This window comes from Nicotiana sylvestris, chromosome 7 (assembly GCF_000393655.2).
Source record: "Nicotiana sylvestris chromosome 7, ASM39365v2, whole genome shotgun sequence".
Classification (NCBI taxonomy): Eukaryota; Viridiplantae; Streptophyta; class Magnoliopsida; order Solanales; family Solanaceae; genus Nicotiana; species Nicotiana sylvestris.
Window position 1 is genome coordinate 20,428,861 of NC_091063.1, and position 24,087 is coordinate 20,452,947.

Sequence of the window (24,087 nt, forward strand, 5' to 3'; positions counted from 1 at the left end):
ATTGCATCCCTCAAAATGACTAGCCTTTCACTGACAGTTGTCCAGAGCTCGGTATATCTTTGCAACGATCATGGGCACTATGCTGAAAGGTTGTCCACCGATTCCTTCCATCAGAGTCTTGGTTACCATGGCCAATCTGGTGTGGATCCTAGCCTTCTTCGTAGGGAACACTATCATCCCCAGGAAACAAAACATGAATACGAAGACCCTTCTATGAATATGCCCCAGTGAGGTGAGGGCAAATTCATCTGAGTAGGTGCGGTATGACTTGCTATGGTCGTACCTCTCGTACAGATAGTCGAATAGGATATAGGAGTCTTTCAAACAGGTCAAGTCTGGGTTCTTCTTCAGTCCCATCATCTTAAGGAAACCCCTACCCTTGCGATTCTCTAGCATAAGCAAACCCGGAGTCTCCCAAGGAATACCAGTAAAGCCTCCTATTTCTTCGAGCAAAGGAGTCATTTCAAGGTTCCCAAAGCGGAATACGGACCTGTCACTATCCCAGAACAGAGTTGCAGCCTCTATGATTTTGTTGTCAGGCTGGATTTCTAGAAGAGAAGGCAGATTCCCTAAGTATTTGCGGACGAGTGTCTGATCACTGGAGTGAAGATCTTCCCACCAATTCAGCAGCCTTGGATGAATGTTGGTTACCATGCCGAATCTGGGGACTTCGTGCCTTATTTTCTACAAAACAGAGTGTTAGATCCTTACCCCGCCAGACTCGACTATTTAAACCAATAATTAGCATAAAAAGCATTTAGTTCTCCAAATAAATGCACAGAACATGTAGGTGTCCGTTTGGGTTTCAGGGAAACCCGATGGACTTTGGACAAGACTATCTTAATGAGTCATTATGTGGACAACAAAACTGACTCGGCTAGGTTTGACCAAGATGCATGTACAGTTAGACAGAGTAAGGTTTCTATTGGGTATTAGACAGGTACTCTTGAGCGGACAACTCAAGAGGGAAAGGCACGGAACCATCGACTGCACCGCTGATCGACTGATTTTAACGCAAATACGCCTTTGCTGAATTTAAATGGTGATAATATTGGAAGAGCGCAACCACTCATTATAAGCGTTGTTATGGTGTTTGTTTGGCACGAATGGAATATGATGTTGAAGATGTAGTTTACAAGAATGAAACAAATTGACATGTATTTTCACGTTCATAAGATAAATAATTACAATAATTGTAGTAATTACAACAGCATTGAAATAAAGCAATAAAGGAAAGCAACTAAAGGAAAGAAAAGACATGAAGAGCCAAGTCAGTTTCGTAGTGAAAGAATAAAAGACATTAAATAAAGTAATTAATGAGATAGTAAAGTCACAAGCAACATGCAATGGTAAAAGCCTAAAGAAAATCCCCAGCAGAGTCGCCATGCTGTCGACGCCCCCTTTTTCTCTAACCGTGGGGTCAGAAATCGGGTATACGACATTGGGAGGACAACTCTATTCCCTTTCGAGAATTGGGTTTGGAAGTTGAAGAGTCGCCACCTAATGATTATAGTGCATTAGGACACTTTAAGAAGGGTTTGAGATGAAGAGACCAGAGATTAGGGTAAGGGCTAGAAATTATCCCGAGGGGAAGGTGTTAGGCACCCCTCAAGATCCACTAGTGTGGTTCCCGGCCATGTTGCAATTGTGACTTTACAAGTAAACAATCAAGGCTCAAATAAGGATTCACACATAAGATTGCGACCAAGTTGAAAATTTTCAAAGATAAGTAGAGAAGGCAGAAATCCATGAAAAAGAGATTTGAACAGTTTTACAAGAAGAGATGAAAGCAAGTAAAGGGAGAGGAGTCCTAAGTTTATAATTAATATGGATCACTTCAATGCAATACCCAGCGATCACTTCTCAGAAGAGGGGTCGCACGTGATATTAGCGCATCGGTCATCATATCCATATCTACCCTTCCCACCCCGTTAAGGTGTTAAGGTGCAAAATGGTATCGTTATTTATTGCATGCTATTACCCGTCCCAACCTATCAGTCCCGGGGTATCAGGACTTCTAATCCTAAAGGGGAAGGAAAGCGATGTAGGCATATATGGGGTTCAAAGGTTAAAATTCTAATTGCGACATACAAAACAAGTAACAAATATAAGGATGAACAAACAAATAGGTAAGACTCAAGTAAACCCCTTAACCAAACAAACACTTAGTTTAGCATGTCTTAGCATATACTGATTTGGTCTTAAGTTAAAAAATTAAGCGGCGAGCGGACTAGTTCAACACATACATTTAGACAGAAAGTCTACATTAGGCAACTCGGATCCGATTGTCAGAGATTAAGGTATTTCAAGCAAGTGATTTAAAAGGTACTGGTTTCAGGAAAAAGTAGTCCAATGCAGAGGAGTTTTGAAAAGAAAGTATGGACTGTGGTAAAAATAAAACACAGAAATGGTTGTGAAAGAGTTTCAGAGATAGAAATATCTAAGGAAAAGGGTAAGTTGCAACTGTTTTAAAAGACAATTCCAGGGTCTGAGTAAAACATTTAGACAGAATGTTTAGAAAGAAACTGTTTCAGAAAAAAGATGCTGATTTGAGGGATTTAAAAGCATACTGAGTCAAGAGAGTTTTTGTCAAAGAATTAAGACTTCTGAAATCGTTGTTGTATTAAGACGTTAAGGACCAGTTAATAGATTATTATTACTTTAAGCGAATCAGACAAGTTTGATGTTGATCCTATAGGCATGATATCTATTTTGATTTTCTAAAACCTGTTATTGAAATTGTAAAAGATGATTGGGTTAATTAACCCTACAGTTTGTCTAATGCATATGCATTCCTTATAGGCATGATCTCTATATGCATTGATTACATGAACGTTAAGTCCTATAGGCATGATTTATATGTGATTTGTAACACAATGAAGCGTTAACCTTATAGGCATCGTCTTCAGGTGATGTAGAACTAGAAATATTGAACAGCCCTATAGGCAGAATTTCTAAAAAAATTACAATCCTAAAGCATGGTTTCTACCCCTACTGATGCAAGAATGTAAACCCCCTCCCACACCCTTTTACTATATTCCCCAAATCCTTTATATAAATTATTACAGACCAAAAGAAAGAAAATAAATACATTAAAAACTAACAACTAGATCCGAGCAGCCTAATTCAATCTTAATGCCCAACAACATGTGATTAACCAATTCCGAATTTCCAAAGCCTTCTCTTTATCCAAAGTGTTTCAAAGTTCCAAAGAATCTCAAGGATTCCCGGCATTGCTTACACTCAGGATACCATTTAGAATTAGAATAGTGCAGTGCGGAATAGCCAGCCCTCAGGCATCCAAGTTCAGTGGGAGATCAAGGGTCCCAAAGCATGGCTTACTAGAGAGGGGCAGAACTTAGAACTAGGAATGAGTGCAAAGTGAAAGAGGGATTGGGGAACCATAGCAAAGGGTGGTCATGCCCATCCATGGGTATAGACTGGCACACCCCTGACCAATTGCTTGGTCCAAACAAATTAAGATCAGACTTTAGAAGTCAGACTTGAGTTTGGATGGTGATTAGAACACCACCAGACTTGAGTCAAGGCTCAGCACATAAAGGGGGAAGAAGGGAGTGGGAATTGATTTGAGTAAGGGTTCAAGGACCTAGTTCAAAGTCATGGGCAGCAATAACAGGGTGCTGCCATGACTCAGAATTGTACTCTCACACAAAAGGGGGTCAGAGGGAAGGGACTCACCTAGAAAAGCATTTACAGAAACACAAGGAAAGAAAGAAAGCATAATAGGCTAAGGGTGCGGAAACATAAGGAAGGAGAGCATAACAGACTAGGATGTAGATGCATAGTGCAAGAAAGCACAACAAGCTAGGAGTAAAATAAACACATAGTAGAGAGGGTATTATTTAACTAGAGTGACATACCAGTTGCAAGTTTTAGAACAGCAGAACAACAAAAGTAAATAAAACAGCCAGAAGTCAGCAGGATCAAAATCCAAATTCCTCCGCAAATACTTGAGAGTTCAAAAGGAACTCAAGAATGTTTTAGACAGTAAAAGAGAAGAGGAGCAGAGTGCTCAGTATTAGAGGTAGAGTAGTAGTAGAGAGAGTTTTTTTTTGAAATTGGATAGTGTTCAATTGTGAAAAAAAGTGCTCAAAGTGTGTTTGAATTCTGAAGTGTTTTTTTGTGTCGTGTTAAGAGAGGAGCAGGTATTTATACTTTGAAATCAGGGTAAGCAAGGCAAGAAAATAATCATGTATTAATTAAAATTAATCAATAGCAGAGATTCCTTTATTTAAGGAGTCCAAATTTGAACGGTAAAAGGCAAAAATTATTTAAGGAAAGGGGATTAAGTAACACATTGTGCATAGCATACAAATAAGGGGTAAATACATAGGGGAGGATTTGAAACACACGGTTAAATAAATAAGGCAAGGAGTAAATAAATTAGTACATAGTAAATCAGAGATTCAAAATCACTAATGAACTGAGTCAGAAAATAGGGGAATCGAAAGGTTAGAGAGGGTCTTCAAATTAAACAAGGAATGAATCATTTAGGCTTACACAAGGAAGTATGAAATCAGTCCCAAAATCAGATGTTATTCTGAGTGGGAAACTCTACCTATAAAGAGTGCATAAGCTTTAAACATGCGAGGCTGGATTTAAAACAAAGAAAAGTGTCATGCAATCAAAAATCAGTGAGTAGTGGGCTATAAGCAAGAGGGAATATCAGAGAGCATGCAGAAGGTCAGGCAAAGATGAAACAACTTCAGGAACTCAGAAATTAGGGATTTGAAACCAAACAAGTTCAGAGATGGGAAGCAAACAAGCCACGTAACAAGTGGCCTCAAGAACTCGAATGAAACCCCCAAATTCTAGGGTTTTTACCATTAATCGAGTGTAGAGACGAAAGCAAGTAAATCATGCAGGAATAACAGCAAAATAAGTTCAGAAAACCCAAAGGAAGAACACATGAGAGTCAAAGGAAACGGTAGAAGAAAGTATAGTCGAAGAAAAACACACAAGAATCACAGTAGAACAAATACAGTAAGAACACATGAGAGTCACAGTAGAGCAAGTAAAGCTAAAGAAACCCTAAGTCGAAGAAGATGAACGGTTTTGAAAGCAAAGTTTTGAAAGAAACTTCGAGAAATCGTTTGAAAACCTTAAAATAAACATAGATCTAGAATAGATCTAGAGAAATTAGGAGAACCTCAAAAGGCTAGGGTTTCAGAAGAACCCTAGAGGCGAGAAAGACCTGGAAAAGGTCTGATCTGAGTCGGATGAGTCAGAGATAGGATCAGGACATGCCGGAGCAAAGCAGAGATGGTCGTGAAACTTGAATCGGCGGAGATCTGAGCGAAAACCTTCAAGGTCAGACCTCGATTCTTCAAGAAGCAAGTGTACAAGAGCACATGGAGGTGAGTACAGGTCACCCAGGGCTTGGGATGCCATAGGTTCCGGTGAAACATGGTAGAAACCGGTGGGGAAGATTAGGGTTTCGGAGAAGGCTTAGAGAGAGTTTGAGAGGACGAGGGTTTAGAGGCGGCGTATCTGATAGAAGTGATTTAGTGTTAGGGTGTAAGTGGTAATTAAAAAGGAAAGAACTGATCGTGGCCGTTGATCAGAATGATCAACGGCCTGGATTAAAAGGGGAGGTCGGGCGGGTTAGGTTAGTTGTGTCAGGGGCGGGCTAAATTGAAATTGGGTCGTTTGATTTGGGGATTGAAATTGGGTCGAATTGGGGTGCAATTTTGGTTGTAAATGAAATGCAACTGGGGCTAGGTTTTAAATAGTCACTTTTCCCCTTTCTATTTTATAAAAATAGTAATAACGATTTTAAAAGCAAATTAAAAATACTAGGTAGGCAAATATTATATAAATATTAATTTAAAAATATTGGAGCAAATTTTATTGTTATAAAATGCTATTAATTGCAAAATAGGCTATAATTGCAATTATGTGCAATTTAGCTTTAAAAATGCCAAATAAATTGGTAAAAATATGCAAAAATCACCTTAATTATATTTTGGTGTAAATATGTGAATGAAATAAGTTATTCATCAAAAATAATAATTTTGGGAATGATTTTGGATTTTTGTGGTATTAAAATAGGTAGTTAATTGGTTTAAAAATCACAAAAATACCAAAACTCTTGGGTGTGCTTATATATGCACATATACGTTATTTTGAAAATATTTTGGGTATAAAATACATAGGTAAAAATTGGGTATCAACATGTAGGTATTTGAATTACCCTGAAATTCTTTTGAAATTTTGTAGAAAAAAAAGAAAAGTCATTTCAAAATAAGTCATATTTTCTTTTGTTCCATCAAAACTGGACGAACTACGCGGGTCTGATTCTAATCGGATGTGAGATACATAGGAAAAACTCATCAGTTCCGGCTCATAATTTTCAAAAAATTCAAAAATATTTTCCTTTACTTCCTCTCTCGAAAAGAATTTTTTTTTTTGAGACCCCAATTTTCAAAAAATCCAAAAATATTTTCCATTACTTGCTTTAGAAAGCCTTTCTTTTAGACCCTAATTGTTATTTAAAAAAATATACAAAAATATTTTCTTTTAATTTCTTCCAAAAATCCAAAAATATTTTCATTCTTCTTTCAAAATTGAAAATAAAATTCAAAATTCAAAAATATTTTCTTTTTTTAGAAGCATTTCTTTCATAAATTCAAAATAAAATTCCAAAAATATTTTCTTTCTTCTTTAGAAGTTTTTCTTTCAAAATTCCAGAAAAAAAATTCAAAAAAAAATCTTTCTTCTTTAGAAGTCTTTCTTTGCAAAAATGCTGAAGAAAAATCAAAATCCAAAAATACTCTCTTTCTTCTTTATAAGTCTTTCCTTCGGAAAAATAAAATAAAAAAGTTAGTTTATTTACTTTATTCATGATTTTCCCGAACTACGCAAGATCTGATTCATGTTCCCACATGATACGTAGGCAACCCACATCAGGTTCGATCACCATTAAAAAGAAATGAAGAAATGAAAAAATATTGATAATAATAAGGACCGACTGAGTCCAGTCTAACATGTTTTATTTTGAATTGTGAAGAAAGTTGAGGTAGTCGGTTTGTGGTAAGATGGAAACACAAGATCCAAGTAAAAATGATAACTGACATCGAAGCTGTTATAAATGCTCAAGAGACTTAGGGCCAGAGGGTTCAACAAGAGGCTAATATGTTTGAGAAAAATAGAATACTGAAACAGCAAATGACCGAAATGTGTCAAGCATGGGCCAGTGGTCAAGGACAGCCTCGTCATGAGTCACAATTTGTTACATAGTAAGAGCAGTACCACTCTCCTGAGTACTACTCGTACTTGTTTGATCTTCCTGCAAACATTGAGAAGCCTGCCCGAAAGATGGTACAGGAAGAAATTACCCAAAGAGTGAAAAGCTTAGAACAACGGTTGAAAAACATGCAAGGGTTGGCAGGTCAAAAGAGTGTTGCCTTCAAAGATTTATGCATGTTCCCCGATGTCCACTTGCCGCCTGGTTTCAAGACTCCCAAATTTGAAAAGTATGATGGACATGGAGATCCCATAACCCACCTGAAGAGGTAATGCAATCAACTGAGAGGTGTGGGAAGAAATGAAGAATTGTTGATGGCTTATTTTGGGGAAAGCCTTACGGGAGTAGCCTCCGAATAGTTTACAGATCAAGACACATCTCGCTGGTATGTCTGGGATGATATGGCACAGGCCTTTGTCAAACAGTTCCAATACAACATTGACATTGCCCCAGACCGCAATTCCCTTTCAAACTTGAAGAAGAAACCAACTGAAAGTTTCAGGGAATATGCCATTAAATGAAGAGAGCAAGCAGCTAGAGTTAAGCCACCCATGGATGAGCACGAGTTAATCACTGTTTTCCTTCAGGCTCAAGAGCCAGATTATTTTCAAAACATGATGTCCGCAGTAGGTAAATCTTTCTTGGAAGCAATCGAAATGGGGGAAATGATTGAGAATGGTCTTAAGACAGGAAAAATTATAAGTCAAGCAATTCTCAAAGCCGCAACTCAGGCTGTCCCGATTGAATCCGATAATTTCAGTAGCACGAATGAGAAGGATGAAGAAATCATGATGACAACAGGTTCGAGAAGAGGTCCCAGGAAAACACCTCGAAGGTATGCGCAGCCTCGTCAGGTTTCCCATGACTCCCCTGAGCATTGCTATCCACCTCAGAACCCACAAACCTCTGTTGCACCACATCAGTATGTTGTCCAGCCACCAAAACACCCCAGAAGGCGAGCACGAGCATCACAAAATCTCCACCAGCTTCCACAAAATTTTTAGGTACCCTATAACCCAAATCCAGGCCAGAGGTATAGAGGGGAACAAAAGTTGAAATATAATTTTACACCAATAGGAGAGTCATATGCAAGCTTGTTTGACAAATTAAAGCATTATGACATGATTGCACCTATTCCTCCAAATCATGTGGACCCACGTGCAAGAAGCTTTGACCCTTCCAAAAGGTGTGAATACCATTACAATGCCCAGGGGCACAATGTTGAAAGCTATCTGGATTTGAAAAGAGAACTAGAAAGGATGATCCAGGAAAACCTGATTGTGATCCAAGACAGTGACACCCAGAATATCGTGCAGAATCCTTTACCTGCACATGATGATGCAAAATTTTTTGGGGATGATGCCTGGCAACATGGAGTATGAGAATCCTCTCGGAAACTTTCTAACTGAAGTTAATGATGTTGAAATTGGAGAAGGCTTTGCTGATTCTGATGAGCAAATTTGTGGCTAAATGCCAAGCCTAGCAATTGAAAAGTCATTCCCTCCTCACTAGGAAGGAATCTTGGTAGCTTGTTTTGATGTTTTTTCTATTATCTGGATTATTTCAGGGTTGTGATCCAGATTTTATTTGTTTTATTGAGTCAAACCCTTCTATCCCTCCATTCTGTTTGTGTGAGTCTTGTCTGTCTGTTCTGTTGCTATTTTCATTATTCGGGTTATTTTAGGGTTGTAACTCGTATTTTAGGTTGCTTGTTTAGTTGTAAAACCCTTTCATCCTTTACTCAATAAAATACTGTTTGTCCTTTTGTGTCATTATGTTCCTAGTTCTTTTCTCGCTAGTTCTAATGACATGACATGCATGCGGAAATTTTGGCCAGATCTTAGGAACTGATTTAATCTGGAATTCAATAACTTAAAAAAATACTTTTGAGGATGAATAAAGAGTTGGAATACTTTGGAACTAAGGTCGAGTATAATTCACCTTTAAATCATTGTGAAGATCGGGCTTGAGGATGTTTAATCAATTGATGTTTGTTGGAAAGTTTATCACTAAGGGGTGAAAAAATGTCTTGTGACCACGACACACCAAGAAGACAGACATGTTCGTCAATGTTGTGATCGCAAAAAGATACCATGTTTGACGTTCTTGAGGTTGGGAGGCCCTTTTTCTACTACCCAAACACTTTATATCCTTCGCTACCCCTTTTGAGCCTATGCTGTTTTCTTTAACACCTCTTTTGGAATCAAGTTTAGAGTCAAGAGTAAAAAAAAAGAAAAAAGAAAAAAAAGTCCATGTCCCAAGAGTACAAACTGGGGCAATTTTCAAGTGAAAACAAATGAAGAAGAAAAGAACTGGCAAAGGTCCATGCCCCCGAAAATAGGAGCTGGGGCAACTTGTTTTGAAAAAAAAAAGGAAAAGAAACAAAAAGATAGATAAAAAAAACTTAGGTCAGATGTTTGAGCTACGTCCGACCTGATTCCTTAAAAAAGGATACGTAGGCAACCTCACGGTTCGGTCCAACCAAATAAGAATTTAAAAGAAAAAAAAATTCAAAAAAATCCCCCAATAGCTGAAATTGGGGCAAAGATTTTATTTCATTTTTAAAAGAGTCGATTCCAATTGATGTAAGTATACAACCCCGTCATCTTTAGTCTGTTTTGAGCCTCATGTCGGCCTTTTTTCCAACCCTATCCAAAAACCTTCCAAATAAAGACCTCCCAATATGCCTTCAAGAGAAGCATGCAATGAGCAATGGTTGTCACACGACATATAACACTGTCAAGTTGCTTGCACAAGAAAGTAAAAGAAAAAGAAAAATAAGGAAAATGAGAGAGTCTTACTAGTGAAAACCTTCACGGGCACTGTAAGGCGACGGTAAGCAGAGATGAATAAATGAGAGAGACTTGTTGGTGAAAACCCCTCGGGCACTACTTGTCGAAAATGAGTCGTGAAGCTGATGCGAAGAATTGGCATAAACAAGCCCGACTTCAAAGGTCATAAGAATGGTAAAAGGGAAGTTTGGATTAGTTTGGTAGATCGGCCGTTAAGTCCAAAATGCATGTCATGATCATTAAAGCTAGTTATTAAAAAAAAGAAAAAAGAACTCTTCCTTCTCTCTTTCCGACAGGGGCATTTCTTGTTAATACTTGTTTCTTTGCATCATTGTGTCCTTCACTCCGAGTCGGTCCTTGTCAAAACAAGCAAGAAAATATTTCAAAATCTGCTACCAGTTTTTCAATTGCATAAAGCAAATTTGGCCAGCAATAAGTTGTTTCTGTCAATATACCTTAAGGATTCATAAAAAGGCTTCCCAAAAAGACTCTTGTCAGCCTACTTGGCGCAACCAAAGATAACTGGTGATTCTCTCGGACACACAAGTTGCTCAAAAGCAGGAAGTCATTCAAGATATCGGAAAACGTCACCTAAGCAAAGATCTCCAATTGGGATAAGGCTGTTTGAGCTGCAAATACAAATGGTACTGGTGTGCAACAATCAGAGTTGGTGAAAAACAAAAGTCTTTTGAGACCGACTCAAGCTTATTGAGCAGAAGCCAAGCTGCCCAAGACTCAAGGCCACAAACCGACCACCATTTTCAAAACTGACCAATTTTTTTTGTATGAAACAGGAACAAAGCAGTGTAACGAAAGTGGTTCAAAAAAAAGAAAAAAAAAAGAAGAAAAAAAAAGAGAAGGAAAATAAAAGAAGAGAAGAGCCGACAAAGGGAAGTTTCTCAATTCTTTGTCTTTATTTGTCTTGCTAATTATGCATAAAATCTTGCCATTGATCTTCGCATTTTTCCTCCTAGGATAAAAGTCCTAGTCTGATGGATTTTCCTTCCAATATCTTAGTCTGATGAATCTTTCTCCTAAGATAGAAAACCTAGTCTGATGAATTTTCTCCTAGGATAGAAATCTTAGTCTGATGAATCTTTCTCCTAAGATAACAAAAATAGATCTAGTCTGATGAATCTTCTCCTAGGATTAAAATCTTAGTCTGATGAATTTTTCTCCTAAGATAGAAGACCTAGTCTGATGAACTTTCTCCTAGGATAAAAATCTTAGTCTGATGAATTTCCTCCTAAGGTAAAACCTAGTCTGATGAACTTTCTCCTAGGATAGATGTCTTTGTCTGATGAATTTTTCTCCTAAGATAGTAAACCTAGTCTGATGAATTTTCTCCTAGGATCAAAATCTTAGTCTGATGAATTTTTCTCCTAAGATAGAAAACTTAGTCTAATGAATTTTCTCCTAGGATAAACGTCTTAGTCTGATGAATCTTTCTCCTAAGATAGAAAACCTAGTATGACGAATTTTCTCCTAGGATAATTTGAAAAAAGGGAAATCTGGATTTGAAAAAAAAATGGGTCAATTTTTAGTTTTTTTAAGTAATCAATGTTTAGTTTTCTTGAAATCAGGGGTCCTGCCTGGGGAATAGGGTCAGTCTTTATTTTAGGCAAGCTTAGTTTAAGTTTTCCTAGTCTATTCTTTAGTTTACTCTCATCATTACATCAATAGTACAAGTGGTTTACAATTTTGCTAATGACTCAAAAATCTTCCTAGTGCAAACTGGGGTAGAAAAAAATTTCTTTTGTTTTGTTTGTTTTGTTATAATCAGGCGCCCACATGGAGACCAAGGGAAGACACCTCAAGTTTCAAGGGAAAGCAATTTCGAAGAAAGACAACTCGAGTTTCAAGAGAAAGCAGTTTTGAGGGAAGACAGTTCAAGTTTAGAGGGAAATGGTTCAAGGTGCAAGGGAAAATAATGTCAAGTAACAAGAGAAGACGGTTCAAGTTCATCAATCAGGCGCCCACGTGGAAAAAAAGGGGGAATTCAATTCAGAATGTAATTCAGGTCAGCAACAAAAGAAGTTTGCGTCAAGAATGCGAGTCAGCAGTCCAAGATGATCAACAAAAGTTAGTCACAATCCAGAATAAAAAGAAAAGAAAAAACAAAAAGAAAGACAAGAAGTGAATCAAAATGCAGAAGTTAATGAAAGATGTGAGCTGCTCAAGACAGGGCTGAGGTCACAAGCGCTGTATGTCCCGTCTTGGTTTGAAAAGCTGAAGAAGATTGAACCAACACATGCGGCTAACAAGCATCAAGATTCAGATCCGTGTCCGCATGAAGAACCAACTAAGACTCAAGATCAAGCTTCAGAAGACTCATAGATAGGAATCTTGTAACTCGTAGCTGATAGGCTTAGTTAGTATTTTTATTTTATTTTTGATTTTGATGTAATAATGGGACCGTGCACTGGAACCTCAGCGGAACGGCACCTCGATCGGCTCTCCACCTCGGCATACTCCATCATCTCACTCACCTCTGAACTACACGTGGCTTGATTCCTTTATAGCCAAGGATATGTAGGCAGCTCAGATACTAGGGCTCGGTCACATTCCCCTTTTCTCTTAGTTTTGGTCTCTTTAAATAAGGGTCGGGTCAAAAAACTTGTCTAGTCGTTCTTTGTCTGAAAACTCTTCGTGTTTCCAAACAAAGAGGGGCAGCTGTAGACATGTGATTTTTGACCCTCCCCAAGATTTTTTATATTTTAGCACGTAAATATTTAATTTAGGCCTAATATAGCTATTTCAACTAATTTTTACTCTTTTACTTTTATTTTATTATAAGAAAACAAAAATTACAAAAAATAGACTCATTAATATTTTGTAGTCATTTTTTATCTTGAAAAATACCAAAAAAATAGTTTTGTTTTAATGGTCAATCTTATTTTAATAATTATTTTTGCTTAAGTAGAGCTAATTAATATTTTTGATAATACTTTTAGTTAATTAAGCTAATTTTAAACATAGCTAGTCATAAAGGCCCAAGTTTCTAGCACATTCTTTAAGCTCAATATCCAATACCCATTAAGCTAATCCTAGGGACCCTTTCTAGACTCTTTTTTGGAACAAAAAATAAATAAAAAGACCCTAAGAACTTAACACAAAAAGACGTAGGAACTAATTGGCAAAATACACACAAATACACATTAGACCTAGACTCTACAATAAAGAGGGGATAGGAGTAACGCCTAAAAATCTGGAGAAGGAAGGCACCAAAAAACTGCGGCTGAACAGAAGACCCCACCCCCTATCATCGTCTTCTTCAATTCCCCCCACCCCACCCCACGTCGTCTTCTTCACCAGAAGACTTAGACGGAAGCAGACACTGAACAGGAGCAAGAATCACGACCCCTCCCCCACCGTACTGCTTCGTCTTCAACCAAACACACAACCCCAACCCGATCGTCTCTTTCCACACTTCAATTCCTCCAACACCCACCTCTAAAAATAGTCACCTCACAGCGACACGCCATGAAATACCAAGCTCTAAGGTATTCTAATGGGTTTTGAGATCATGTTCAAATTTCGGATGCTGTCGAAATCTTCTGGTCTAACATTTTTGTTGTTGTCCGTTCTTTGGGTCAAGTTTGGAGGTTAGAATGTGATTTTGGGTAATCAGATGACTTGGTTTCATTGTTAATAAAATTTCAAAGAGTATTTGGCTCCACTTAAGATGAGCTTATGCGGAGGTTTTGTATTAACTCAATATTCAGAAAAGAATTTTTGCCACTTGAAGGTTCACTCTTCTTTCACCCCTGTTATACTATTTATATTCCTATTATTTGTTTTTATTGGTGCACTATTACCGTGATTTGTTTTGCTATTGTATCTAACAAGCATATAGTTTTCAGTTGGTATTATTGAGTTAGTTTAACGAAAGTGGAGACAAAACCTTTATGGGTTAAAATTGAGTTAGTCTAAAATGTGAAGTAAATTGGCATTTTTGTTGTTTCTTAGACTGTAATGATTGTCTTTGACAAATTGACAAACTCGCAGATTGTCTATACTTAGTTTGAAAACAAATAACTTGTGCTTGAATTCTAGTGCTAATTCCAAGTTTCACATTGCCATCTTGCTCCACTCAGCAGTATCCCTTTCTTTCCTTGTAATCTAATTAACTAGCTCTTTATTTCTTGTTCTTGATCGTTACTATTTGCTCATTTGACTTTTTTTTTGTTAAAATTGTTTGACTGATTGTTGAGGTCGTGGGAGTAAGGGGAGAGACCGAAGCCCACTAGAAATCGATTCGTCTTGGAATTAGTTGGTCTTTAATACAACTCTTATGAGTAATAAGTAGGATCAAATTTTAGTCTTACAATAATTAGAATCCCTTTTAAGTTCGTTCCTTAATTACTGAATTCTCCTGAAGTAAATTTGAGGTGTGTCGTGCCAAACAAAATCTCAAAATGCATAACCCTCATTTAATTAATATTTTTATCCATAGAAATCGAGGCGCGTCATTTAGCGAAATTTTCATGGCCCTCGCAAAGTTAAAAACGCGTAGTTGCTTTAGGCGCGTTATTTTAATAATATTACCTTCCTAAACTCGGGTGTGCATTTCATGTGACCCAAATCCAAATCTTAACAATGTTAAATAAAATATGTCGTGGATCGCAGGTGCATTTCATGTGGCATGGTCCAAAGACGTGTTTTAGATAATGTTGAATCTTCCTAAAAATAATTTAAAAGCGGCTAATAAGTTAAAAATGTACCATAGGCTAAAACATATATTAAAATCAGATAATAGGCCAACTGTAATAGTTTAAGCGACCGTGCTAGAACCACGGAATTCAGGGGTGCCTAACACCTTTCCTCGGGTTAACAGAATTCCTTATTCAGAATTTCTGAGTCGCAGACTTTAAAAAGGAAAGTTGAATTTTCCTCGATTTGGGATTCAAAATAAATCGGTGACTTGGGACAACAATTAAACTATCCCAAGTGGCGGCTCTAAATAAAACTGAATAAATAATCTCATTTCGAATAATGTCACTTTAAGTGGAAAAACTCCCTTGTACTACCTTCGGGTATGTAAAAAGGAGGTATGGCAGTCACTAGCCGAGATAAGGTCGATATGGTTTCGGATTCGCCATTTGGCCCTAAATTCAATATGGGCCGCCGCATCTATCTCAGAGATAACAGGCTCAGGATCATCTTCAGGCCACCTCGAGAAGTCCGACATGGTCCTCCCCGAGCGTAGAACTATTTCATCCACAGTGGGGAAGCTCTCGTCTTCTACAGCAATGGTCACTCCTTCATCTTGAGAAGGCATGTCTACCGTCAACAGTACCGGATCAGAAGCTCCCTCAAGGTTAGAAAATGCACTAGCCATTTTTTTTATCATGTATATGGGGAGAAATTGCAGATACAAAGGGCTGGTAATGGCAGAAAGCGCTAAATATGGGAGAAAACTCTGAGGAGAAGAATGGAAAGCTTGAAGATTCAAATGCTTAGAAATGCAGCAAGTCAAATGGGGAGTTCTCATCCCTATTTATAAGTATACTGGTACCCTAATCGAGAAAGCCAAGCACCGCCACATTAATTTCGAAATGGAAGGAGCGCGGGAAATGATGTAATGTATCGGGAACATGCACCATAATGACGCATGATGAAATGATGTCATTTCAAACTGACGTAATGGTCAGATGTGGCCCTCGAAGCGCCACGTCATCACCTCGCCGTAACAACGTTATTACTCGACCTACACTCCCAGATTTCTCAAGTTGCAACTAGCGAAGTCCGTCTATCGAGCTCATCCAAAAAATAACCTCGACAGGCGGAGGGACTAACTGTATGGGTCAAAATCTGACAAAGGAAATCTGACACAAGGATAGATTACTAAGAGGCTATTAGGCCAAGGTCGTACACAAGATTGAAAGAACCAACTGGCGAGCTGATTAATTGGGGTCGAGGTCTGGTACTCAGGCCAGTAATAACGGCTAGTTTTGTGATAAGATGCTTTAGGAGAATATTCTATTGAATATTCTTTGCATCTGTGCTTTAGGTTAGGTAAGGGGTATATTCCATATAAATAGAAAGGTAGAGAAAAGAAATAGTGCATATAATATTCTATATGATAAGAGCTCTCTTGAAAAGTTGATTCTCAAGAAAAATACAAACACTGCCTTTCAAAAGAGATTCGATTTGTTGTTTATTCCATTTTTCACATCAGTCCGAGAAAGCTTCTTATATTCTCATATTCATTTGTCTTACATCATTGTCAGAGAGAGGAATCATCCACCTCATTCAATATTGGATGAATCCTTCTCTCTATTTACATTTAGTGTCATTCAATATATTTATTGCTCATTATTATTCCCCTCTCATTCATGACCGTGTCATTTAATGTATATCGCATTAAATCCGATTAAAGAAACCCCATGTTATTAGTATAAACATATTTCAGATCTAGAAATTATTATCCTTAACTAGGATTTACCAGTTATATTCTCATCTAATAAGTTTAACAAAAGGTTTTATACTTTTTGGTAAAACAATATGAAATATCATGCAGGACAATATAGTAGTAGTATCAAAGGGAGGAAAGTAAACTTATTGTAGATTCAGTCTGGTATATACAAGCTCCAAAAAGAGCCATACTTTTTCTGTTTGGGAAATTTTCTTGGGCTTCAAGTTAATAGTTGTCGTTACAAGCGTGGGGAAGTGCACGGTTAGCCACTAATAATATATGTATTTACTTTTAAGTTACTATTTAAAATGTTTTTAGTCTTTAGCCATTGCTTTAATAAACTTTAACTGCCCGGACGAAAATACCCTTCTGCTCATGTCCTTAACTTTTGAACTTGTAACTCTAAGTTCAGGACTTCAGGACTACATGTCCTTAACTTTTGAACTTAACTTCAGGACTATATGTCCTTAACATTTGAACATGTAACTGTAAGCTCAGGACCAAGTGTCCTTAACTTTTGAGCTTGTTTTCTAAGTTCAGGACCTATTGTCCTTAACTTTGGGCTTCTTAGCCTAAGTTCAGGACCTATTGTCCTTAACTTTTGAGTTTGTTAGTCTAAGTTCAGGACCTATTGTCCTTAACTTTTGGGCTTCTTAGCCTAAGTTCAGGACCTATTGTCCTTAACTTTTGAGCTTGTTAGTCTAAGTTCAGGACTTTAGGACCTATTGTCCTTAACTTTTGAACTTATAACTGTAAGTTCAGGATCACTAGTTTATTATTATTTTCCAGGTCCATTCACAGGTGCACTTCATCAACCAATTCAACTAGCACATCTACGCAAAGCAATTTAATAGACGCCATCCATGATAGTCGTATTTAATTTTTTGGATGACGAAATGCATCAATAAGCAGTGGAATATTTAGGAGTATAATATTTAACAACTTGAAACCAAAACTTAAATTAAATAAATCCTTGCTGCAACTTCGAAGCGACATTAGAAGAGTTGACTTCAAGAAATTGTTCCAACAAAGTTTATCTATAGTTTAAGGAATGCAAAATTCCTCACACAAATGAGAAATCAAAACAACGGGTGCAAGTATAAAGATTTGCAAAGGCAAAACGAGGCAGCAAAAATAATGTAGAAGAAAGGGTAACACAGTCTTTTCATATTAATTTTAATAGGCTAGTGACTATTATTGCTAAGCATTAAAAATACTGGATAAAAAGTAAATATCACTTTAAAAAGTGACTACCCCACACGATTTTTACTACAAGCGTCTAGACTTTTGGGAAATTTTCTTGGGCTTCAAGTTAATAGTTGCCGTTACAAGCGTCTATACTTGCAAACCACACCAAAACCTTACCTGTAAATGTTGACAATGTTATTATTTTTTTCTTTCTCCTCTTTTCACTCATTCTTTATAATACCTTGTTTGACAAGCTTATTTCAATATGTTGTTTGTCAAATCTCTTCCTTCTTTTTTTATCATATTCTTATTTTATAAATATATCTATCTACGGAGAAAGTGAGGGAAACAAAAGTAAAAGTAGATAATATATTGTAACACTATGGTGATTTGACGTAGCATTTTCTTTATTGTTTGTCGTAATTTTTGTTTTTTCCAGAATAATCAAGTTATGCATAATATAGAATCAATTTTAAAAATCTCGAATAGACGCAAATTTTAAGTTGAGGGTCTATCGAAAATAATCCCTTCACCTTTTTAAGGTAAGGGCAAAATCTGAGTACCGTCTATTCTCTCGGGCCATATTAGTAAAATTATATTGGATTTTTGTTATTATTGGTGTTGTTATATATGTCGAATAGACATAAAGCAATATGAGATAATCGGCTCAGAGTGTGCCACATCTTTGCTAGAGACGGTCAAGTTGCATTTTATATTTTTAACTTTGTAGAATAATAAGAAAAGAAAAGGAATATCGTGAACATATATATATATATAGTCCAAATTTGATTTAAAAAATTAAGTTAATCCAATTCCTTCTGAAAGTTGATCAAATTTACCTTTAATATATAATCTTTTAAAATCTTGATCTTTAAGAAAATGGAAATGATTTTAAAACAAAATGAATATTCAATTTGGTATAAAATTATTAGAGCTAGCATTATTTTTTATTTTTTTTTCAAGAAAAAACTAAAAAAGATATTCCGATGCATAAAATATTATATATTCATGTAAGATTCGAAAAAGAATCGCATTCTATAAAGTATAATGCAAAATAATATATGAACTTAATAAACATTTCGATAGCTCGAACCGTAACCTATTAGTCTCATCGTTGTTACAAAGACTCTCCTTCGAAAATGAACCCTTGCAACAAATTCAAAGATTTCAATACTATATCTTTCCTTGTGATTAAAATAAAATAGAAAAGAAGGGAAAGGGGGCAAGTCCGAGGGAGAAACAGTATATATATATATATATATAACCGTCATAGATTCAAATTTCCCGTACCAATTAACGAAATCAAAATCCATAACAAAACCCAATTCCACAAACAGCTGAGAAATGAGTTTCCTAGCAGGAAGATTAGCAGGAAAAGAGGGAGCTTTTTTCTTTGAAGAATCCAAACACGCCGTTACCCGTCTTGCCCAAAAGATCAAACCTTCCAATTCTATAGCTGCTGCGAAAAATCAAGAATTAGCAGCTTCTCCTGATGTTCTTCCTGAAATTCTCAGACATTCTTTACCTTCCAAGATTTTCCAATGTCATACGTCAGCAGATTCGTCACTCTCTGGTGCTTCAAAATGGGCTCTCCCCACTGATCCAAATAAGACTACTTCTGTATCACCTGATGCTCTTAATCCTCTCAGAGCTTATGTTTCTCTTCCTCAAGTTACCTTTGGCCCTAAAAGGTTCTTCCTTTTTCTCCTTTTCTGATCTTCTTTTCTTGTTTTTGCTAATTTGTGACTGGAAGAACAGTTTTAATTTGGGTTTAGAACAGTTTTAATTTTTGAGAATACTGAAATGATACTGAGTTTTATTTCTTTTTCCTTTTTAAGCTGTTTATATTCTTTGGATAGCTTTGGAGTGATAATAATGATGAGATATTGTGTTTGTTTATCCCTTACTTACATAGTTACATTTTCTTCTTTTAGCAAATTTGTTTAGAAATTGAAATTCTTGATGTTGGGGTTTAGTTTTGATACACCAGAGACAAAAAATTTTAGTTAGCCTATTGGGGAATTTCAATGATGTCGGACTGCAGGAAAAAAACGAAGGGGGAACTGTAATATGGACAATTATTAGAATGGGTTGATTGTTGGGGTTTAGAGCCCGTTTGGATTAGCTTATTGTAACTAGCTGATAAAATTGAAGTGCTGAAAAGCATTTTTAAGTGCTGAAACTGATTTTTTAATTAAGCATTTACGTGCTTGGATAGAGGTGCCGAAACTGATAATAAGCAGTTGATGTGTTTGGTAGAAAAGTTATAATAAGCCGTTCTTTTATTAAAATGACTAAAATACCCTTAAATTGTTTATAAAAGATTATAAATTAAAAACTTTCTTTGTAAAGAAAAGCATGAACAACGAACATGGAACGAAGAGAAAGTTAGGAAAATTATTTTGGGAAAAGTATTTTGTGAATTAAAAAATATTATTAAGGACTTGACTTATAATCACTTTGGGTGTTTACCAAACAGGTAGATAAGCCAAAAAGTGTTTATAAGCCAGTTTGACCAGGTTATAAGCTTACCCAAACACCCTCTTAGTTTTGATACACTTGAGACAAGAAAATTTAGTTAGCCTATTCGGGAATTTCAATGATGTCTGGCTGCAGGAAAAGAACGGGGAACTGTAATATGGGCAGGTTTTAGAATAGGTTGATTGTCTTGGAATTTACTGTATTTTGTGAAATGAGTTTGGATTTGGGTACTGGAAATATGTTAAGAGAATGTAAAGTGGTTTGGATAATGAAGTGTCGATATGGTACTGATTTTAGCTGGGTGAAGTGTTTCAATGGGAAGGTTTTCATGTGGGGTTTTCTCATAGATCTAATTCAGGCGAGTGAAGTGTTTTTTGAGACGTTGAATAATTCAAAATGTTGGAGTAACAGGAGGTAATCGGTTGGTAGATGTATAAGTTGGACATTTCAAACTTATAAATTTGCTTAACTTTCATGGCTGGCCAAGTGTGGAAGCAAAGCTTTTGCTGATTTTACTGCTCCTATATTTGTACTTTTTATTTTTGGAGAGTGCTGTATAGATTTCTATAATTCCTCTGCTCCATGATAAAGGTTCATCTGAGTCACAAGAGCAATCTCTTTTTACTTTTTTCTAAAAAAATTTGTCCATTTCGGTTATGAAATGTTCTCGCCGACCCCAACTTGTTTGGTACTGAGGCATAGTTGTTGTTGTTATTGTTATTGTAGTAATGAAATGTTCACTTAGTCTTCGTTGTTTTGTAGATTATTGATCTGCTTGGCTATTCTGTTATACAAGAGCTAGTATTGCTGTTATATTTGTTGTGTGAACCTGTCATATTCGATATCAACCAGTCTTCTCTTTTTCATGAAGAAAGTTTTCCAAAATCTTCTCAACATTTCTACAGTGAGGGAATTGTATTTTATAGCTGATATCTCAGTAACAGTGCTTATGTATGTTCAGCTCTCCATGACCCCTTAGATTTTCTGTTGTATAACATTGTGGTGCAACAATAACAACAAATGCCTCAGTCCCAAACAAGTTGGGTTTATATAACATATTTGTAACTAATATGAAAATGTGCTTTTAACTGCTTCAGCTTTAAACGGTTAGTGTGGATATTACATAAGTAAACCTTTTCATCTTCTTGATCCTGTATCTTCTTTTGACAATCAATTTGTTTATATCTTCTCCAGGTGGCAGCTGCCAAATGCAGAAAACTCTGTACAAGCCTCAACGGCAAATGATTTGCGGCGTGATAGATACACACCTCTTAATCCTGAAAAACTCAAAGCTGCAGCTATGGGAATGTCTCAAAGTAAGACAAAATCTTTACATGTTTGATCTAACAAAGCTAAAGAGTCCATTTGGTCAGAAAAGTTTTTCCAAAAACCAAAAAATAGTTGCTTTTGGATTAGAAAGAAGATTTTGAGTTTTCAGTAAATCAAATGAAGATGTTTCCGGATATTTACCGAATGAAATGTTTTACAGAATTTTAAAAACAAACCACACAATGTTTTCCCAAATTTAAACAAAAGCTCTTCAAAAACATTTTCCGAAGCAGTACGCCACACACAATAAGCTTTATGTTCTATAAGCTGAGGGATAGTCATTTTAAAGCATACCAACTGCGTTTTAAAATTCATCATCTAGAAGCATTCCCAAACAGAGCAAATTTACATCCATTTACATACAACAAGGTATAGCTAGAGAACCACTCAAACATGATCTGTTTAGGTGTTATTCTTTTTGGATCCTTATTGTTTAAAATTTTCTTCAATGTAGTTGCAAAGGCATTTGCTGTTGCCACTGCCCTTGTCTTTGGTGGTTCCGCCTTGACGTTTAGCTTGGCAGCGTCCAAGCTAGAGTTGCACAATGTAAGCAAATCTTTCTTTCTCTTTTGACTTCCTTATGGACATTCTCATTGAAGTGTGAATCTGTATTACAAAGTTTGTTTCTGCTGAACATTCTGGCATAGCGCAATGTGGTAAATTGGTTACATATGGGAGTAACCATCAATCCACTGCTTTTCTTTTCTAAGGAATCACTTTCTGACAGATCTCTTAGGCTAAAGCTGACTGTTTTAAACGGCTTTGATCCTCTCATTTCGTGATTATGATGTCACATGTGCAAATATGAAAATATTTATTTGAAGACGTTTGTTTTGCAAGTCTGGTGCCTGGTGACTTTTGATCTCATCAGACTAGATTTTGCAGCTATCTTTGAACATAAAAACCAAATGGTAACCTGTCTGAGGTAGAGAAACTTTGATGACCACATTTCTGCTCGTCAGTTGAGGAATTGGTCTGTTTGATTTTTAATTTAGACAGTTCTGGTGATATTGCTTTTAGTTAGATCGAATTGTGTTGCTTAGTTGATCCATTATATGCCTGTCTGTTATGTAATATGTGGATAATTGTGATGGTGGACAGTCTGATGATATTCGGACAAAAGGGAAGGACATTGTTCAGCCAAGATTGGAAATATTCAAAGAGCAGCTGAGTCCTTTAAGGATTTGGGTAAGTCAAATGAAGCAAGTTGAGCATAAACATTGAACTATTGTACGATATTTGCTTCTGTTTCTATCTAACGGGTTTTAACCTTCATTTACAGGCTGAAGAGAAGTCAAAGAAATGGCGTTTAGAGAAGGGAGAAGACATTAAAGAGAAGCCTTTAGTAAAGGAGCTCTGTAAAATATTGGGTGCCAAGTAATCAAACTAATGCCAACACAATTTATTGCAGGTATGCATGAGATACATTCATCAAAGGATTTGTAATTATAGCTGGAAGAATGTAGCAGAGGGAATAAACTGTTAGTTTGTTGTCGGAGTAAGCAAATCGCTTGACGATTTCTGCTCTAAAACGTTTTGTTTTCTTATTTCTCCCTGTGTAATCTTATATAATATGGCCTGTCAACAGCTAGTATTTTCTATGTATCCTGCAGTATTAGCTTTTCTATGTAAATGAAGTTGCAAGGGTATATATGTAGCCTTTTGTCAAGTTCTTCTTTGTGTGAGCTTTTATCCTGTAAAGACTTTCTTTTCATGTCATCTTAGAAGGTTCTTGTTTATCTTTTTAAAGCTCTTGAAATATATATATGCATATTGTGTTTATACAAACATCAAGGTAGTAATCTTGTACTTTAGCATTCCCAGATCATTGTTTATGCACACTGGACCGTTTGTTTCCGTGTCATATTACTTTATTGTTGCTATTATCTGTTTATTGCTTCTTTTTCACTAGTTTTGAGCCGAGGGTCTTTTCGAAATAGCCTCTTTATCTCTCTAAGGTGTTCTGTAATAAATAATAAAAACCAGTAAACTTTCTGAAACAGAAACAGAAAGTTAGTAAAACCAGCATGTCAAAATAATATCTGAAAATAATTTCGGAATAAATCGAGCCACTTAATGCACAGTGTGTCCTTAAGGAAATTATTCGCCACAAGTACCCGAGGTTCTGGAATATTATCCTCCTAGGATAGCATGATTTAACTCACTGGAGCGTTGGTACCAAAAACACCGATGAACAGCAAACCACTCGAAGGTTGTAAAACACACTGGAAATTTTGTGCAGAAAAAGAAGAAGATCAGAAAATTTCATAAGAAAAGATTCTGAGATTCAAAGCATATTTATAGACTTTCTAGCATTGTTTCTGAACAGGTTTGCCACCTTTCAGAAACAATCATGGCTGTTGGGAATGTTTCTGTTTGAAATATTGCGGGAAAATAGATTTAAAATAATTCGGGAAAGAAAATGGACCGGACCGAGTCGCGTCGCGGGTCATGGGTTATTCCGGATTGAATTTTTGTTAAATAAAGGAATTTTGTCCAAAATGATTAATCAATCAATCTTTGACCAAATACGAAGCCGACGACGGCGCGAGGCTTGCCTTCTTCTTAACTCTTTAAGAACTAGAAGAAGAGCAATTGTATATATATCCATC

General features: G+C 36.4%; 1 protein-coding gene across 1 annotated transcript; it reads left to right on the forward strand.

Moving 5' to 3' along the window:
- Positions 1-18,909: 18,909 nt before the first annotated feature.
- LOC104248297 (uncharacterized) lies at positions 18,910-23,144 on the forward strand. Its single transcript, XM_009804532.2, has 5 exons — positions 18,910-19,356; positions 21,341-21,462; positions 21,930-22,021; positions 22,577-22,663; positions 22,758-23,144. The coding sequence occupies exons 1-5, from the start codon at positions 19,010-19,012 to the stop codon at positions 22,854-22,856; spliced, it is 747 nt and encodes a 248-aa protein (XP_009802834.1). The 5' UTR covers positions 18,910-19,009; the 3' UTR covers positions 22,857-23,144.
- The last annotated feature ends 943 nt before the right edge of the window (positions 23,145-24,087 follow it).

Excerpts from the sequence above, each read along its gene's own strand:
- LOC104248297 (XM_009804532.2), top strand. The coding sequence starts at position 19,010 with ATGAGTTTCCTAGCAGGAAGATTAGCAGGAAAAGAGGGAGCTTTTTTC. Across the intron at positions 19,357-21,340 it reads GTTACCTTTGGCCCTAAAAG|GTGGCAGCTGCCAAATGCAG; the intron begins GTTCTTCCTTTT and ends TATCTTCTCCAG. Across the intron at positions 22,022-22,576 it reads CCAAGCTAGAGTTGCACAAT|TCTGATGATATTCGGACAAA; the intron begins GTAAGCAAATCT and ends GATGGTGGACAG.